Here is a 20,526-nt window from a genome sequence, read left to right on the forward strand (position 1 = left end):
GGTGGGAAAATGCCCGTGTAACTGTGAGATCGCCCAGAGGCTAGCCGGGTGCCGAGCCTGCGGGCGGCAGTGACAGATGGTGGAAGCCTGGTGCCCTGGAAATGCAATTTTTGTACAAATTGTCACATACAACACATACCTTTGACACGTTGTCAGGCAGTTCTGATTCTGAAACTTGCAAAGCTTTGAACTTCCATTTTCAATTTGTGCATTTCTGGTCTTCGTTAATGATAATTTCTTACGTTTAATCTGTAATATATTATCAGTAATCAATTGTTCGTTATATATTTGTCCCTTATGTTCATTTCATCATTTGTTATACCAGTCAGGCAGTTCCGATTCTGAAACTTGCAAAGGTTTGAACTTCCAAGTTCAATCTGTGCGTTTAACATAACCGAGGCAGAAGCCTTGTGCCTTGGAAAGGCATTTTTAGTACAAATTGTCTCGTAAATTTCATCATTTGTTATACCAGTCAGGCAGTTCCGATTCTGAAACTTGCAAAGGTTTGAACTTCGACTGTAATTCAATGTGTGCGTTTAACATAATTCTAATAAACATTCTCTCTGCTGAAGTTACTAGCCATTTGGCACCAAATTTTTATTGCTTATGGGGTTAGGCAGCAGGGAGAAGGTTAAGTAGTCATGGCAATGTGAATGGAAATTTTGTCATTAAAAATATTGGGAATGTCAGAGCAATTCAGGGCCAAAGTTCAAGGCCCTACTGGTCAGTACACTGTCAGTATCCAATAGCTAAATATATACAATACTATGAATATTTATCATAAACTGACCATAATTGTCCGAAAATAATTTCATCAGGCTGGTAGAACATAGGATATAGGAGAGTCTTTGTCCACAACCAGGTAATCTCACCTGCTGACGTTTCGGTGTCTATCAGACACCTTCTTCAGAGCCTCTGACTGGAGTACTGCTTCTCGCTGCTATAAGTAGCTGGTGTATGTGGCGCTTTTGCGGCGAGAACACAATTATCCCAAATGCGGCTAAGCTGGGAGGGGACCAAGGTAATAGACGGAGAGGACAACAGACGTATCCGATGGATTAAAGAAGCAGTCTGGATCAGGAAGTCAACACCAGTGATGAACTGGGACGAGGGGGGATACAAGCTTAGCAGCATTTGGGATTACCTTCTCGCCGCCAAAGCGCCTCATACATCGGCTACTTATAGCGGCGAGAAGAAGGTGTCTGATAGACACCAAAACTTCAGCAGATGAGATTACCTGGTTGTGGACAAAGAATTTCCTATTTCCTGACCATAATTGTGTTTGTTTCTTGAACAGTTTATGGCTGAAACAATTCTTTATGACTGAGACAACTGTTTCTTCCACTTCCAGTTACTTGAATTCTTTATTTGTCTACTGCTAAAGAGGCTTTGCCCAGACTTGCTTTATATTAAAGTAAGCAGTAGAGTACTTAAAATGCAAAAAAACTTCTTTAGTATAGAATTTAGCTAGAGATGAAGAGGAAAGCCTTCAGTTCAAAAAAGGGCCTAGTCTTCAAAAGTTCAATTATAGTGTCTGCCTACCAGAGCATTACATTGTACATGTAACAAAGACTGTTCAAAGTTACACTCACACTATTTCAAACTTTGGCACTTGAAACACTTAAACCATGCCGCATAACTCAAATTCCAAAGATCCAGTAAGGTAATAAACTAAAGCACCCCTCCACTCAAAATGGAAAAAGACTAGAACCCTGTTTCATACTCAACAGGATAAAATCTTGAAACAGTCAGACATTTCAGACAGCATCCGCTGCCTTTCGTCAGTGACTAAGGAAAGGACTAGGAAACTAGGTTTATACCAAAACTCTGAATAGATATGTTAATGAGGTTAAGACAATTTAGGATGTTGTGACATAGTCTTCGGTAGGAGACTAACAACAAGGCATTTGCAAAAATCTCCACACAGTTGGTTCTTACACAGCACTATTGTGCAGCATCCCAACACCTGAAGGTTACACGTCGCCCTCTGTGTCATAAACACCTTCGGAACATCCTTCACCGGTGTGATGGAGGGTGCCGGCTGCATACCTGTCTGTTTTAGGACAAGGCAAGGATTAGGGTCCATCATGATCCCCATTCCCTGTGGCGTACATGTATGTCTGTTTGGCAAGGCCGTGTGAGGTAGCTTGGTGTAGTTAACTTTGCTGGAGTATGGAGAAATAGACTGAAGTTATTGCTCGTCAACAAAAAAATATCTAACTTTGGTGTGGTTCCTTAGCGACCGTCAGGTATTGTGCAGTATCCCAACACCTGAAGGTCGCACCGTGCCCTCAGGATCATAAACACCTTCAGAACATCCTTTACCTGAAGGAAGAAATCTTCAAGACACGTCCATCACATCCTTTTGTACTGAAGCGGTGTGATGGAGGGTGCCGGCTGCATGCCTGTCAGTTTTACGACAAGGCAAGGATTAGGGTCCATCATGATCCCCACTCCCTATGGTGCATGTCTGTTTGGCAAGGCCGTGTCAGGTACATGTTGCTTGGTATACCGGGTAGTATAGTTTGGTGGAGTATGGAGAAATTAAAACTGTAAGTTTTTACAACTTATAAACATTTGGAATCATGCGGCAGTATTATTTTTGATTACTGAATCACTCAGTCCTCATCAGCTATCTGACCCAACCACTCAGGACACAAGACTTCATGTAAATTTCACACTTCTTTGTTTGCATGACCTTGTGAAAGTGGCTTTACTTTTGTTGTTGTTGTGATAGCAGCAATGAGTTAAAAGTTGTTGGAGGTCGATGTCCTTTTTCTGTTTACTACTAAATAGGTACAATTCTGCCATACCTGATACACTTGGAGGTGCTTGACCTTAGAATTTCTTAATCTTTCTTTGAATCTTAAGTCACAGCCCCATGTTTTCTTTCACTCTATTCCAAAATATAGAATCTATCGAGTTTATTCATCTTTAGGTTAGTCCCTTCAGTTAACTGAGTAACTGATTTCCAATGGAGTCACTTGTCCCGAGTCCTTTTGTATCTGTATCTTATTGTCAGGATGTCTCTACCCTTCATTGACTTATTCCAAAATAGTCTGTAAAATGAGACATTGTCTTGAAGTTGCCCAAGAAAAGTGATGGATGGTGTAAGAAATGGTGAAGTCTTAAGGAAACGACTTATGATAAAGACCACCTCCCGAGAGACTGCAAGATGGAGGCATCCAAAATACCAGGACTTAAAGTTTGATGTACCTCTCGAGACTTGACAGGAAGCTCCTTAAATACCAGGACTTAAAGTAACGGGCCTCCGGGTGTGACAATTTTGTATCATCATCCCCTGTCGGAACTAACGTCTCCTGGCAACATTTCTGGAGATTGATGACTGCTCATCCTTCAGCTGACATCAGCGGGGAAACTCAGACTCAGAGGATCATCAATCTTTACTTTAGTGCAGAGCTGTCTCCATCTTTAAATTCCATTCCGTCCCACTCATTGTTTGGGAGCCCATGTTGTTAATTTTCCTTGTTAAATCTGTCATTTAAGCTAATGAAAATACATTTTCTTCAATTGTATTGTCCCAACAAGTAAATTTCGTCCCGGGACAGAAGGACGGGTCCTGGAGACAGCCCTGCTTTAGTGTCATCATGTGAACAGTGTTGATTTTTACCCCCGCCAAGAAGGGAGGTTATGTTTTCAGTAGCGTTTGTGTGTGTCTGTAAATTAGATAACTCAAGAACGGCTGGACGGATCAGTGTCATATTTGGTGTGTTGGTAGGTTGTGACAAGAGCTGGACATGACTAGATTTTGGGCCTCCTTGTTACTTTCTTGGGTACTGCAGCTGAACCTGTGGGTATGGTGTCTCCTGTTCTGGTTCAAGCTACGGTCTCGATTTTTGGTTGGTAGATAGCTCTTGTGGTCAGATAGATTGGTGACATGACAGGATTCGAACCCAGGACCTCTGGGTTCTGGGCCAAACACCCTGCCGTTATACAACCCCACCCCACAACAATTGCAGTAACACATCATCATCTTGGCGTGAGAATGTCACGGATGGCCATCACCCTCCTCCTCCAGTCCTCCCTGTCCTCCATTGCTCTCGGCAGATCTTCTGGTGTGCATCCTGCATCCTCACAGAACTGCTGTATGTAGGTCGTGTGAGGTCTGCCTACACTTGCTTGTCCATGTAGCAGTAACACAAATTGTCAGAAATAGCCAAAACAAACGGACACAAACTTTTGCCATGTATGTGTTTTTGTAATACCATGTACATGTGTATGGATACAGCCCCATGCATAGATTTTTTAGGACTTCAGTCATGTAATCTGACACATTTTACCCTTGCCTCCTCCCTCATGACCTCAATGAAAAGCAGCCTGCTGGTCAATTTCAGCTTCTCATCATTAAAGAAAGGCACAAACAAACAAACAAACAATCACAAGCATAGAGAATCCATCTCTTTCACTGGTTTAAGTTTGATTATTTTGTGTTTCTTGGGAATGCAGACAAGTGCACAAGAAGGGGAAGTCTCCTTATGTACACAAAGCTTCGTCTAGTGAATATACAAAGTGTAGTCAGACGCAAGTTTCATCCGAGCCCTCTAGATCTGTTTTCATCTCGACCTCTTACTTCAGTTTGTAATGTCTGACAACCAAGGAAATAATTGGTATGGCCTTAATTGCAAACAACTTCTAAGGAAGACGTCTTTGTGTTGGCTTTTGACTTCCAGTCAGCAGTGAAGTTGGGTCTCTGTTTGGAGCTATTTACAATATAGCATGAAATTCAAGGTTAGCACCTCTGCCCGAGGTGGCCCTATTCTTTATAGACCGAATACAATATTGGATACGGTGCTGCCCTCCTCCTATTGCCTCGTCCTGTCATCTTTCACAATTTCTGCGCCGTGGAGAAGGGTTATTTGCCAGTTGGAGATGCTGGTTCAATTTCCTGGTTCAGTGGAGGTGTTTGGTGGGCAGTGGATTCCGGTCATCTACAGATCCATGTTCATTAGAGTCGGGTCTTCATGCGGGGGGGGGGGAGTTAGGGGAGGCCTCATCATAAGTGTCGTCCTATTCAGCTGAGCTCTATGTGTGTAGAGGCTACAAGGCTAGCATGATATTTGATGGGCATCTATACTAATTATATATACAGATCCATGTTAATTAGCGTCGGATCTTCATGCTGGGAGGAAAAGTTAGGGGAGGCCTCACCACAAGTGTCGTCCTGTTCAGCTGAGCTCTATGTGTGTAGAGGCTACAAGGCTAGCATGATATTTGATGGGCATCTACAGATCCATGTTCATTAGAGTCAGGTCTTCATGCGGGGGGGAAAAGTTAGGGGAGGCCTCGTCACAAGTGTCGTCCTGTTCAGCTGAGCTCTATGTGTGTAGAGGCAACAAGGCTAGCATGATATTTTGATAGCTTGAATAGTTTATCTGTGTTGGTAGAAATGATTCTTTGTCATGGAATGAGCAATCCGATGACATTACAGAAGCAGTGGATTGCTCCTGCCTTAACAAAGGCTTGTACATTTGAAGGTTTGTCCAATTTTTGTATTGGAAATTACACTCAATGATCATAGGAACAGAAAAATGAATTTGAATTCTGTTGTCCTTCCCTGCATGGTGCATAGTAATGATAATGCATCTCCTCAATACATTCAAAGAAATTCCAATTTTGGACCATGCGGATTCAAGACTGAGCTAATTGAATAGTCATCGCCTATGGAATACTGTGGTTTATGTCATGCCTGGGCCGATACGGGTGTTCCGGACCGTGTGATAACTATTCGGATCACATAGGGTTCGGGAGTGTTATCACACAGGCTTCCATGGAATATTTCGAATGCATTTCGAGCGCGCCAGTTGCGCCGCCGTCGGACATTCGAATACCGGATTCGGAGGTTAGAATCAATGTTGTTACAGTTTCTTGTTCGAGGACACAAAACTCCCTCAACTTCTGGCGCATTCCGCATTGAAATGTGTGTTTTCTCGGGTGAATATGACCAAGGTATGACATAAATAAAATACAACACGTTGTATTCCGCATCACCCTCGGTCTCAGCCCTCCCGCGGGTCGGATTGTCGGCCGTCGGGCGATCCGACCCGCGGTCCGGCTGGTTCCTCGGGTGATACGGAATGTGTTGTAAAAATCACCCTGAGCCATTTCATTGACATCTAAGATTTTATGAACGCTCGGGCAGTTCTGTGCTTAAAAGATTGAGAACCTTTCTGTCTCTCCGTTGGTGCACAGCTTATTTGAGCCCCTCCCTGCATGTATTGACCAGTACATTGTGCTGATCTGACCCAACATGTGCACGTGGGTGTGTAATAACTGTCCTGATGCTCGCCTGACATGCTTGATAACACAGGGCAGATCATAAGATGCACTCACCAACGCAGTTATACAACCTCAAGGTCTTCCTCCAAATGGGTGGTGCACCTTTCTCTCTCTGTGTATCCCCCTTTGATATTTATATCTCTCCCTTCATGGCGTTGTTGCCTTCTTATTGAAACTTACTCAGGCGTAGGTTTAATCAGGAGTTTGGGAACCGGCCGTTTTTCATCATGTCCAACCAACTTTTCCTCCTGGCAGATCCAATAAGAAAATCTAATAGCAAAAAAAAAGGGCATCTAATGGCTGAGAAATGGGACTGCCCCGGCCCCGACAAACGAGAAATAAAGTGCAGAATTGATGTCGTGTCCAGAGATTGGGTTTTCAAGGCCACGGCCCTCCCTTTGGCTTTTATGATTCAACCTAGCAGGATCGAAATAAAAATCTTATCTTCTTTTGCCAGAGTACGTTTCTGGTCTGCTCTTTACCGCGCCATAAAATGTATTGACAGAAATTTTACGCACTTCCCCGAAGGAAAAGTGCAGCATCCTCCGTCAACTTCAAATCAGGGGGAGCGACTAGTAAATCCGCCGGAGTGTAAAAGACCGACTGTGTCACTTTGTGGAATGAGCCTCTCCAGTTTCAGGGTACGAGAAATGAATCAAAGGTACTCTGCAGGTCTTGAATCATCTTGTGATATACATTTAAGTTGCACTACAGTTGTACAGGAATTCTAAACATCTTGAAGTTCGTCGACAATCATCTTAATTTCTGATCTTTTATATTGTATCATACATTGTTTTATATTGTGTTATGCTATGAATTGCCAAAGTACGTGTCTTCAAGTTATTTATACAGTTGTATTCAGTGTAATTGTAATGTTGAGTGGTCTGTAACATCAGCTTGTCTGCCTAGCGTTCCCCTGTGTATTGTATTGTTGCAATTTCTGATAAAGATAAAGATTTATGATCAAGTCAAACATCATCCTTGGGTTGATACATTGATATTTGGATACTCATACTACTGAATTTTCATGTCCTGCACTGTATGGTGTGACATACTACATACAATCATTATGGCAGTCAATCTATAGACACTTGCGATTCTGCCCAAGCAACTGAAAGCTCCTCACAATTCAGCCCCTGACTGCAAACAGAGTCTAGTAATCAGCTCAGGCCAGCCACCCTGATGAGGATGCTCCTAACAGATGAGAGTGCACCCCAAAATGGAAAAAGACTAGAACCCTGTCTCATACTCAACTGGATAAAATTTTGAAACTGTCAGACATTTCAGACAGCATCCGCTGTCTTTCGTCAGTGACTATATAAGGAAAGGACTGGGAAACCAGGTTTATACCAAAACTCTGAATAGATTATGTTAGTGAGGTTAAGACAATTTAGGATGTCGTGACAGTAGGGGACTTAGTCAAGACGAGGTCGTATGCTAATAGCTCAATTAGTTACTGTTGTTTCAGTACATACAGGAACTAAATATGTTGTTCATGGTGGTGGGCGGCAGTGCATTATCCCAAGTGCCTGAAAGTTCAACTATAGACCTCATACTATTGTGATATGCTATAATCATTTCTATGGAAAGTCACTGCTGTATTCCATTTGCAAGAACCAGCCGAGGGAACATCTTAGAGAAACAATGAGCTAATTTGAATCGGCCTAACAGCAGCAAACTTCACGGAACCGTCCCATCTCCTTCTCGCCGTAAGTTTCGCCACAGAAACTCATCAGGATAAGAAAAAATCAATGACCTTTGGTTGACCTCTAGTCTCACCTGAAAGCATGCGCAGTTTTTATTGTAATATCAATGTTGCGTGTTGGTGTAACCGATACCCCGTGGCCTCTCGGGGGCTATGATTGTTCTTGTCCGCGATCATGTCATCCGTTTATTGCTCTTCCGATATTCGGGAACGGCGAGTTTAGTCAATACCAGACCCGTTTGTCTCCAGGAGTTCCAAAACGTGCACCGCGGCGCGACATGGAAGCAAGCATCGATGTTTTCCAAGCAGAGACCTTGACTGGCATGAAGCTTAGTCTTACTAAGTAGACTCCTGGAAAAATAGTGTGAAATTTGGTTGAATTGATTTTTTTTAATGCAGATCTTGATAAAATAAACAAACCTGACTAAAAAAACAGACATAGAATAACCTACTGGTAGATACCAAGTACTACAGAAAGGACTATGTGTAAAACTCTCCGGTACAAGGGACATTGCCATTAAACCCAAGTACAGTTTAGTAGTTCTCAATGTATTGTCTCACCATTATGATAGAAACAATCTCAGCATGATTTACATAATAGTAGTTAACGTTACATTTACATACAATTTGTACGATGATCACAAGTTGGTGACTTTATCAGGGTTGAACCGTTTTTCCAGTTACATGTTATGTACTCGTATTGAATTGGTCTGACAGTTCATTCTAGTGACGCCGAAGAGGAGTGATGGATGTCACTCGGGACGTCTGGAAGTAATCTCTGAATCTTATCCAGTTGTAGAGTTTGAATTGTCGTCAAACATGTACTTTAGGGTACCGCTATCATCATAATGGCAAGCTTTGTTCTCTAGGGCTGGCTAACTCTTCTGGCAAACAGTTAAATCTTTCCAATTTCTACCCTTTTAAACTCCCAAAATATAGCCTTTTGGGGGACTTGGAACTAGGGTTGTCCCCAACCTTGATTCCATTTTGATTATATTTATTAGTTTAGATAATTTATACAACAGTGATCGCAAGCATCGGCATCTGCTCATTGACACAAAATAGTTCATTGTGATCTTGACTGGTTAATCAGAAAGTACAAAATTAATATACATTGTGTAGTGCTATTGATGAAAACAACTGATCATTGAAAAGTAGATAAAGGTTTTTCTTGTTTTCTTGTAAAGTTTTCAATCTGATCACATGTTTGGTTTCACTGCCCTTGACAAGTCAATGTCATATGTGAAATACATTCATAAGTATAGAATCCTTCCAAACTTCCAAGGTCAAAGTCAATGGGTAGAAAACTTGGTAATTCCCGCATCAGTCCAACCACTCCTTACAGTCCTCGCACATCATCATCTTTCCGCCTGCATAACTGTGACCTTGGAATAGCAAGGTTAGATGTTGTGACCTTGTTCTATCCCCTTGTGGGGGATTTGGCGAGAGAAGTGGTCGTGAGTTGTATAATCAGGCCACTTTGCTGTAGAAGGTCTCATTCCATTAGACCTCCTGAGCGTAGTGTTAAGCGATTTGGTCATGATCATGCCAAACTACAGCTGTTTTAGGCCGTTCAGATCCAGTAAGTTGTTTGGCGGAATTTTTCTTATGGTAACAGAATAGAATTGTGAAGTCAGAATAATACTAAATATTAAAACTAAAGAAATAAAGAAAATAAACACTAGCAAAAGTGAGTGTGGCTTTAACGTCAAATATGTCCTGAGCATCTTAATGTGTAACATCTAACGTAGTTCCACTAGGCCTAAGATGCATAATTCCACTACCCTGAAAAGATACGTCCTAACAGATCTCCAACCCAGCATCCCAGAGTATAACTGCTTCCACTGCTCTAAAAGAAAGAAGTCAAACCCACAAAGCTTAGATCATATTCCATATATATAGCTTTTCATACTTATCAGAATAGTTCCATGTTCCACTTGTCACAATAATTATAATTATTATCTTACTCTGTCTGTACCTATATGTGGCTGTACTTTTTCTATAAAAAATGCTACAACCAGATCTCCGGCAAGAACTTGCAACTAAAACTTCATTCATTATTCTTCTGAAACTGTGAAAACATGCCATAGTCCTTTCACAAATTAAGTACATGTACATGTAGCTGCTGAATTTTTACCCACAGTCTTGCATCAAACTGTAATATATGTATTTTGTCAGCATTGCTATCTTGTGCTGTCTGTATACTTTTTCTGAAAATACTTGCAACCAGCCCTCGGGCAAGAACCTACTACTAAAACTTCGTTCATTATTCTTCTTAGTTACTGTAAAAACATGCCATAGTCCTGTCTCAAATTAAGTAGCTGCTGAATTTTACTCACACCCTTGCATCCAACCGGCGGTCTCCAAAGGCTCTCGTCCGCGAAGCCCCGCTTGTGTGGCCTAACGCCGTGTCCTACGCCTGCCCGACGCCCAGTCAAGCGACGCGACCCCTGCCCTGCATACATCACACATTTCCCCAATTAGCACCGGCTGTATGCCGGCGGCTTGGGTTTCTCCGGGAAGCAATTTGATGCCAGCTTTGGCGAGATCCCAGGCTGTCTGCTGATATTACATTAGAGGAAGCCGCAGGATGAGACGGTGACATGGGCTGTCGGTTCGACACCACCCTCGCGACGCCTCCGGCTGTGGATTTCAGTTGTTGCTGAATTACTTAATATCACCTCTTTGTCGTGTTGGTTAAAGTGTGAATGGCTTGCAAGTGTCTGGAAGGGATGTTTAAGTTTTGTGTTGGCAATTACAATTCATCTTTGATTCAGAATGGAAGTGATCTTTATCATTTCAGGTAAAAGGTCTACATATGATACAACTAGAAATGAATTTTATGGGACTTGCTGCCAACTTCACTTACTTCCCCCTTATTGTCTTGTTAGTCAAACTGTATTTCGCAAGTTTTTATTAACCTCAATTCTTCAAATTTCTGGCACTGTATAAAAAACAGTGTTATCAAAGCCTTTGCAAGAATGTCTTGAGCACCTTGATTGATATCTGATGAAATCAAGTCAAGTCAAAGCCTTTATTTTCTTTCGAATGTTTATTCGGCCACACGCTTTTCAACAAGGTCAAAGTGGAGGGGGAGGAGTCACGGACAAAGAGTACAAAAGAAACTTAAGTTTACATGAACTGTATTAACACGATCATGAATAATGAGTCTGAATAAATAGAAACTAAATAAATACATGAAAAATCATTAAGTCCATCATCAAGTGTGCATATCTCAAAGATTACTGATGCTGAACTTATGTCTTGTACAAGTTGTAGATGTCTTTGAATCCAGCATTTTTTTTATATGGTCATCTTAGAGTAATATGAGAGTTGACATAAAGTGTCTTGTGATTTTGAAATGTTTATCCATTTACAAGAAACTACCTTACTGAAGTGAACTTTGAACACAGGCTTCAGTCTCTTACCTTGACTAATATTTGACAAGACGTCTAAGACTGATTTATGTTCTGTTTGTCTATTGTTTCTTCAGGTGTTTCTTAGATACCTGCACTACAAGTTGACCTCTGCACCTGCTCCGAGTCAAGGTCATGAAGGAATAGTCGTCTCGGTGGACCAGGTGGGTTTGCTTGATTTTCTTCTTAAAACAGGTAAGGAAAAGTGATCTCAATCCAGTTTAGCTAAAGAGCTAATCTTCCACTGGTCGTGAGGGAGAAGACAGATGCTATGTATGTATAGTATTTACAGGTTCATTGTACCAGGGGAAATTCCCCTTAAGCTCTTTTTGACAAGTACAATGAACAGTGGACCACGGCTTAATGTCCCGTCCTTAGGACTGCAACCCTTTCCGGTAGCGAGTATGTTGGGTGAGCGACACAGCCAGGATCGAACTCGCGGCTTCTAGTTCCAGAGGCAAGATCGCTAACCACTGGACTACTCACGCTACCCTGTACGCTGCAGGTGAAAACAAAGTTGGAACTGGAGACCTTATTTGTGTAATATCAAACCTGATGACAACAACCACCTTGCTCCAGCGAGCAACCCCACTCTAGAACACCCTCTCCGCTTGTCAGACACAGTGTCACTACCAGTACCACTGTCTCCTTCAAAGGGAAACTCTGGGAATGTCTAGTTAAAGTTTCCCAGTCGTCTTGATAAGACTACCAACTGGATTTGGGGTTAAACAGCCGTTTTGGGGGTCCTCATCCAAAATGGGGGGTGAAAAGGAGGGAAAAGCCACTCTTTTCAACCCATTTTTCACTCCTTGGGTCCAGGTTAAATGAGGTAAGGACCCCCAAAACGGCTGTTTAACCCCCATCTCCGTTTCTGTAGCCATTGGGCCACACATTTGTGCAAGTCACTACAGCAGGGGGCTAGTCCACTGGTAGTGGAGTGTGTTTAACTTCCATACCCTTTCCCAGATGCTGAGTATTAAGAAGAGAAAGCGGTATGTACCATTTTTAGAGTCTTTGGTATAACCCGGCCGGGGATCAAACTCACGACCACTCTACCCGCTAGACCATTGCACCAGTTCAATGCTGGGACTGTCTAAGAGAATACACTGACCCTGACCTCTCACTGTGGTTACTACTAGTATTATAATTATGATAGACTCTTTAGATACTGTTATAGACCATATATATGTGATACAGTAGTCTTACAGTAACAGTTACTGTACTTTTAATAGAATATTGTTATTGATTGCTATTTTGCCCATTTGTATTGTCTCCTAAATGATGTATCCCACTTGAGTTGTTGCTTGGAGAATGTAAAAAGGAAGGGCTAGCAACCCCTCCCTGTAAAACTGTACTCTGCTACAGAAACAGCAAGAAACCTTGCTGCCTTATGTTATGTGCCACTAGGTACTACAAGGGTCTGAATAAAACCATGTATCACACTAAGTGGTGAAACTTTGCTGCTCCGTCGTCTTGATATACGAATCGTTTCCAGTTTGATTCCAAGCAGCTGATTTTCCCGGGAACTGAGCCGTATCATTGTTCCTACGGGGGGGACGCTTCGGCGAAAGAATTTATTCTCGTCATCACTCCACGCTCGTTAATCAAACAACTGTAGGGGTTTTAACGATGACACGTCTGCGAAACGGCTCATTCGTCATGTTGTCAAACAAACTTTGTTTCATCATGGATCATCTATCAAAAGTCAGTTTCACTTCAAATCTGTAGGCCTAAGGAGGTCATAACAATCTTAGCCTAGTTTCTGAGACGTTTTGAAAATGAATATGTCAAGGCAAATGCGGGAAAAAGTGATCTAATGAATGTTAAGCTGGTATCTTAGATCTAAACTCCATTGGTATCATCTGCCAGGTTACATAGATCCACGACTTGGAAAAACAGTGGGTTTGAGAGATCTCTAGTGCAGCATACACACCCTCCCCAAGATTAGTTTAGATATACAGGAGTGCATTATATTCTTTACATGGGGGGGGGGGGGGATTTGGTTGTCGTGCATTGTATTTCTCTTGTCGCAAGTCTGAAATAATCATAAAACATTGCATAATACAAGATAAATCATAGAGCAACTTCAAGTTAACACAACATGCAGATTCTCCAAAGAGTAACTTCCAGCAACTGATTAAGTTTCAGACAGCATCCACTATCTTTCATCAGTGACTGCTTAATACAAAATGAATTATAGAGCAACAGGATAGATTCTCCATAGAGTTACAAATGTACTGCATGATTTCTCTGAAGAGTCACGTAACGTCCTTTGTAGCATCCAGTACCTTCCATCAGTGACTGAGAATGGATCTCGAGACAAAAGTAACCTGACGGAGTGAGTCTCTGAATTGATATGTAAAATGAGTTTTACTGTATAAAGTGTTTTGAGAATTCGTTGATGAAGGTTAGACATCCAGGTAATAAGATACGCCAAAACACAGTTACTCATTGACGAGCAACTGGATAATATCTCAGAACAGTCAGAGGTTTCAGACAGTCTTGACTTCAATAGTCCTCTATTGAACCACCTTAGATTGTCTTCACCTCATTAACATTATAATTCAGACTTTTGGTATGAATTGGTTCTCCTAGTTCCTTTACTATAGTCACTGACGAAAGACTGTTTCAAAATTGTATTAAGTTACTTGAGTAATTGTCTTTTGGCATATCTTTTGAGAATAGATATCCAGTAGTTTGACTTATTTTGTATTATGTAATGTTCTACCTGGATGTGTAACCTTCAATGACATAATCATGAAAACAGATTGTGGTAAACGTTATACATTGAAGTACTTTTTATTTCGTCATTCTGAAAGAATCTGTTTTTATTCAAGAGGTGGGAAATCAGATTTTCATTATTGCAGAAAAGTTCATGGCTGTTTCAGGAGATTGTGACTCCTGTTTACTGTACTTCACTTCGTCTTCACGGTAGCAAAATTTCAAGGTGTAAGGAAAATGTACATTTTCACTGACCTTCAACTTCAGGGTGGCGGCAAGTGATTTACAGAACTGATGTGTGAAGGAATCATAAATGATTACAACAGGTTTTTCACGGTGATGATAAGTTCATGGTACAGGTGTGACCGTGAAAACAGTGAACATAAAGTAACAGTGAAAGAAACAAGAATTACAGTATTGTGCATGACTGCATGTATGAGGTTATGAGTATCGCCAAGACGTACGTGTGATCTTGGCTTCTTCAGGAATAAGACTGCGTGCTGCTTTAAGACTACGTGCTCCTTCCGCGATATTCCTCAAGTCCAGTGATTAGAATTGATTTTGAGGCATTCTTTGATGTTGAATCTATGGCGTCTCCCGAGGCTTGGATGGTGTTGTGGATGCACTTTGATCAAATCATCTTTTCCAATTTTGCCGTGGCCTCGGGCCGGTGACTTGTAACAAAGACGCCAATTTTCCCTTGCGGTTCGTCGCGGCATCTTGTCACAGATATGCTTATCTCATTGGGATTCTTGATGGATCGATGTCTACACATGAGGGATTCCTTAATCTCCAGAAATGATTCCATCTTATATTTGGACACACCCTGGGGCCAAGGAAATGCAATTTAATGGATTGCATCCTGTAGAGGTCTAAATTTGATGTCGCTCATCATCAAAGGTGAATCATAACAAAGTCATTTGGAATTTTGGCAGTGGGATCCTTGATCAATCAGTGTCTTCTCATGAGGGATTCCTTAGTGTACAGAAATGATTCTATCTTATATTTGGATACACTCTGAGGCCAACAAAATGTAATTTTGCTGGCAGTGTGCCCATGTTGTTTATCTATTTGTTTTTTGGTTTGTTTGTTTCTGCTACAGGTTGTTGACTGGCTGTGTGCCCTCGTTGACGCCCACTTTACCCAGCTGGTGCTGACCCCAGAGTCCAGGGACGTGCTGCTGGGGTTACGCGAGGTCGTCCGACAGCGACTGCAGTTCTACCAGGGTCTGAACGACCTTGACGCCCTCCTGGCTCAGCTCAAGGACAAATCCCCCCCGCTGGTTACCAAGAAACAAGACGAGAGTCTGTACAGTATAAGGACGATACAGATCTTCTGAGGACAGTATTATAAGCTTAGGACAATATAGATCTTCTGAGGACAGTATATTAAGGACAATATAGGTCTCCTGATGAGGACAGTATATGGACAAAACTGATCTTCTGAGGGCTTTTGTTAAACTAAGGGAGCTAACAATATCAAATTTGGTACTGATACTAGGTAGATTGGGTACAATCCTCCGAAGTTAACACTAGCTCATTCTTTTTCTTTCTCACCATGTCTTGCCTTGTACCCAGGCTACCAACAAGGAGGATTTTCAAATTGTCCGCTTTTTTAAGATTGCATTTTTAATATCCATCCTTATTTCATTTGCTAAGTCTTCATTTGCTGTGGACTGTTTCACATGTACAAATTTAAGCTCCAATAAAGAAGATTCAGATGAAAATGCATGTTGTGAGTTGTGAATTCTTGTGATTGAAGAGGAAAACCAAGTCTTACATCTGACTGTATACAGGTTCGCCGCACCCAGTACATCTTCTCGTGCGTTTTTTCTTAGGACTCATTGTCCGCAGTTGTGAGACAGATGCAAGACAGTTTAAAATTGCAAGACAGCAGCTGAGGTACCGTTGCTAGCGTGTCCGCGTACCGAGTGCTTCTGGAGCCGTGTGTTACTGGTGATTAAAATAGATAGCCGGATCTGGAGCTGATAATTACCGACGGCTATCGCAGGAAGTGCCCTGCTGTGTTTGGCCCGAGTCAGCCATCTCCTCGGATTCTGAGAAACTCTAACCCCAGATGGCAGGGTCATCAGGAGTTCAAAACTTAAATGAATTTAGTTATCCATTTTCACCTAAAAGTGTGTGTGGGAAGGAACAGACTTCCCCCACAGACTCAGTTTCCATGTTGATTTTCCAGCGTTATTTTTTAAAATCCCATAACCTATAGATCAGGCCAGAATGATTTTGGGAAGCGTGGCAAGGAGGTCTTGAGGTTTGGGTTGTTGCCTAAGAATCTAAAGGTCCTGGGTTTGAATCCCTAGCAGGCCCCAATGTTGTGCTACTGGTAAATTAAATCCTGAAATAGAAGTTCATCATTTTTGTCTTTTTTTTTAACACTTCATCTTTGACTTTGAAATTGACGCTGGCATTCTATCTGTTTTTCAAAAATATTAATATGTCTTAAGTTTGCAACACACACCATGTATTTCTCATTTTGCAGCAGCTTTTTACAATTTACAGTTTGGCCAAAAATTTTCTGGTGTGGCTACCAACAAAAATTGATGATCAACATGTCCTAAAGCCCCATTCACACTTGTGCGTATATGCCATTGCACAAGTGTGAATGGAGGCCTTAGGCCACACCAATTTAATTTCTTGGTTAACGGATTTTTATTTTCCAAAATAAAAAATTTTAGAAAAAAAAAATCATGAAAACAGAAGGCTGGCCCAGGGTTCTGTTTTCATGATTTTTTTTTCTAAATTTTGTTGTTTTTTTAAAATAAAAATCCGTTAACCAAGAATTGGTGTGGCCTTACTGAGAAAAAACCATCCCCCTTCCAGGCCATGTTGTTGATAGATGACGAGCCTGTCAGCATGTAGGTCGCCCCTGCAGTTATCTATCTGCCGCCGCTCATTAATGTGAGCACCACATTAGACGCTTTAGTACCGCAGTAAAACTGTTCCAGGTGGCTGGAACGCTGCCGCACGGTTTACGACCGCGATGGTTTTGTGGTCATTGAAAGAGCTAATGGCTGGGGTTACGGTGGTTAGGGGTGCTTGTTTCAAAGAACCTTATTGAGTCGTAAGTGGAAAAGATTTGACAGAAATGATGTACAATTATAGAGAATACTGGAAACTAGAATTTTGATTGTGGACACTCCAACTTACTAAAAGTATGAAACATGATGATGATGATGTTTCAAACATTGTCCCAGAGAGTATGCTGTAAATGGTAAATATTAATTTTGTAGTTTTATGTGACGGTCATCACGGTGACGGTTTCTGTTAGTTTGGTCCACATTGCATCAGAATTTTGTCCTATGCATACACTATCTTTTCTGACACAACATTTGAAAACTATAGTTGGGGTATCCTCCTTATATACACGAAGACAACCATACAGTATATGATACATTCTGTCAAACAAACTGTTTCACTCCCTTTGTGGTCATTGAAAGAGCTAATGGATACATGTATGTAAAGCTGGGGTTAGGTGGTTAGTGCTGTTTGTTTCACTCGGCTTTTGTGTCCCGAGCGTCCTTAGACTGCGTGTCATTTCCATCTCTGTTAACTTAAAGGAGGCTGTCTTTGCACTGGCTTGGTTAACGTATGCACATTTGTGCTTTCGTTTTGACGCTCCTAAAACACAGGACAATTCCAGCTTAACAAAAAATGTCATCCCATTTGAAGGACTTGGTGGGGTGATGAGGCATGTTTGGCCCAGAGATCCTGGGTTCAAATCCTGTCATGTCATCGATCTTGAGCTCCTTGGGAAAGACACTTAACACGGCTTTCCTCACTTAAAACTCAGGTGGAAATGAGTACTTAACTTTGGTTATGGACTTTCTTTGGATAGGATGTTGAATGGAAACTTTATAATAAGTTTAATAATAAGTTTATTGCACGTTCTTGCCCGTAGGCTAATTGTACATGTAACATGAAAGGAAGGACAGACAATGGGTAACAATATAGCATGTGACTATTCTAGTCTAAATACCAACACTATTAAAATTCTATCTTATTTGGGTTTGACTTCTTTTTCCGAGACAGTGGAAGACGAATGATCCCACTTTTTCTGTAATGTGTGGGTTTTGCTATTTATAAACCTTACAGAATAAGGCATATAGGCTACAAAATCTTCAGTAAGTTGAAGTTAGTAGCCTCAAAAATAAAATAAAAAGCAGGACTGTAACTCCTGTAAGTAGCCTGCATGCAGATCAGTGTGCACATGTAGGTCAACAGTACAGACAGGCACAACCCAAAGTGGTACCTACGAAGCAGGGCAGATTAGCCAGCACTCTGCGAGATTGGGAAGCTGACACTATTGGGTAGTTTCTACATCCACTGCTGGTGGCGGCAGCACTGCCTACCTCCAATTATCTCCTAAACAACAGGAATTACCCTTATTGGTTGGTCTGCATGAGGCCAGGTAAATGATCAATGTAGGCATAAATGGGCTTTATCATTCTGTCTGTGTGAGGGTCTAGATAATCAAGGGTTAGGTCACACCAATTTAATTTTTTGGTTAATGGATTTTTAATTTTAGCAGCAAAAAAAATCATGAAAACAGAAAGCTGGGGTGAAAACTTGCACCTGACCCTGTTCACTCCCTGAAACTGTGTGCACCAAAGTAAAACATGAGGATCTGTTTTCATGTTGTTTTTCCAATCTAGCATTTTTTTTAAAAATTCTTATTCCATTAACCAAGAAAATAAATTGGTGTGGCCTTAGATGATTAGCAAGCAGCTGTGTGTCAAGCAGTTGTGAGAGTTGTGATATAGGGAAAGGTGTTACTGGAAACGTATACGCTGTAAATGCGGTGGCAATCACAGTGTACAGGACTTTTATCTCAGGGTGGGGGCACTCACAGCATACACATGTATCACTTTTGATAACTTGGATAATATACTTGACATTTTTGTCCTCTCATGAATTTTTCTGTGGTCAGATATTTCTGTAACTAATGTTGATACAATATCACAGAAGACAGGTGACCACTACTATACACAGGGCCTCTGAATGCTTGAGGCAGTGGGGAAAAAAGGGCTATGGGACTACCAGTCCTGTACTGAGGTACATTTTTCACACCTGAGTCAGTTGTTTCTGTAATGCTTCGGTCCCAATTGGAAAAGAGGGCCACCAGGTAGTTTACGTGCTGGGTTTTTTTTTTTTTTTGCACTTTTGGGTGTGGCCCCTACGTGTCCTCGTGGGACACTCTGCAGCTACCGGGCTATTTTGGGGCAAAGCCGGGCCCCGGGATGTTTTTAACTCGGAGTTAAGATCAACCCGTGACTCTGAAACAAATAGACGCCGTAAGCTAATTGTAAGAACACCACCAACACCACCACCCCCGGTATCCGGCAGTCCACTGGGACAAATGTGTGGCTCCACCCCCCTACCGGCACTGGCACAAACGTGACAGAAGCATCAGTGAGTTTGGGATTCTTTCCCTTTAAGAATCAATACACGTCAGCTGTGTGATCATTGCAGAAGCCACCGTGAGGAATTAAGGCCAAATTGGCCTGTCTGTACAGCAACGCTTGGAGGGATAACTGGGGCAGACGGGGTAGATCAATGTTAATGTTATAGTCTTCGTCTCTACAACAGTTGGAGGTGTAAAATCAACCATCTTGCAAAGACCGAGGAATTACATGTAGACTGTCAGTTCGGAATTATAGTCACTTGAAAGTTGACAAAGACTGGAGGTGATCGTGATCAGTCGAACATTTCGGTAAGTCCAATATTTGTGTTGGCATTCTTGAGTTAAACTGTTTACAGACGGACACACAAACACGCACGCACGAACGCTGACGAAAATATAACTTTCCCGGCGAATGTAATCATACGGAATTATAGTGTCGCCTGATTCGCCCATTCCCGCGATGAGCGGCGCAATATCGGCGTGTCTGGAGGAACGGGCCCGGTCCAATAATCACCAAGATAGATTCTCCATCTCCGATATTACAAAATAAATTCCCGTCCCGCTATGGATTGTTTTTCTCGCAGGTCATATTTCAAAAGAGAAGCCTCGCCACGGCCGTCTGACGCCAATGCCACTCGCGTGAAGGTAAATTCTAGATGTGATATAAAGAATTTCTCTCTTGCAGGTGATGCTCTCTCTTTGGTCAAAGTCTTCGCGGAGAAGTTGAAACCGCTGCCAAAGGCGCGAACTTATCCACAGTCGCAGTGCTCACGTAGTACATGCAGTCTTTGACATAAGCTATGGCGTTTCAAAATGCATTAGGAAGTGTGTAGCTATTCACACGAGTGCTTCATTGAAGTATGTCTTGCAGTTGATGCTCTCTCCAAAGTCATCTTCACAAAAGTTGGAACCGACGCCCGAGGTGCGAACTCATGATCAGCCACACGTGTAATGTTTGACAACGGT

The 20,526-nt window shown here is 41.9% G+C and overlaps 1 protein-coding gene across 1 annotated transcript in view; it reads left to right on the top strand.

Moving 5' to 3' along the window:
- Positions 1-15,867, top strand: part of LOC136440454 (nucleolar protein 11-like) — a 55,674-nt gene extending 39,807 nt beyond the window's left edge. The window contains exons 15-16 of the mRNA XM_066436504.1: positions 11,496-11,582; positions 15,242-15,867. Of these exons, the coding sequence (XP_066292601.1) occupies positions 11,496-11,582; positions 15,242-15,478 (324 nt within the window). The 3' untranslated portion in view covers positions 15,479-15,867. The remainder of the gene's footprint in view (positions 1-11,495; positions 11,583-15,241) is intronic.
- Positions 15,868-20,526: the final 4,659 nt, after the last annotated feature.

Source organism: Branchiostoma lanceolatum, chromosome 8, assembly GCF_035083965.1.
Source record: "Branchiostoma lanceolatum isolate klBraLanc5 chromosome 8, klBraLanc5.hap2, whole genome shotgun sequence".
NCBI lineage: Eukaryota > Metazoa > Chordata > Leptocardii > Amphioxiformes > Branchiostomatidae > Branchiostoma > Branchiostoma lanceolatum.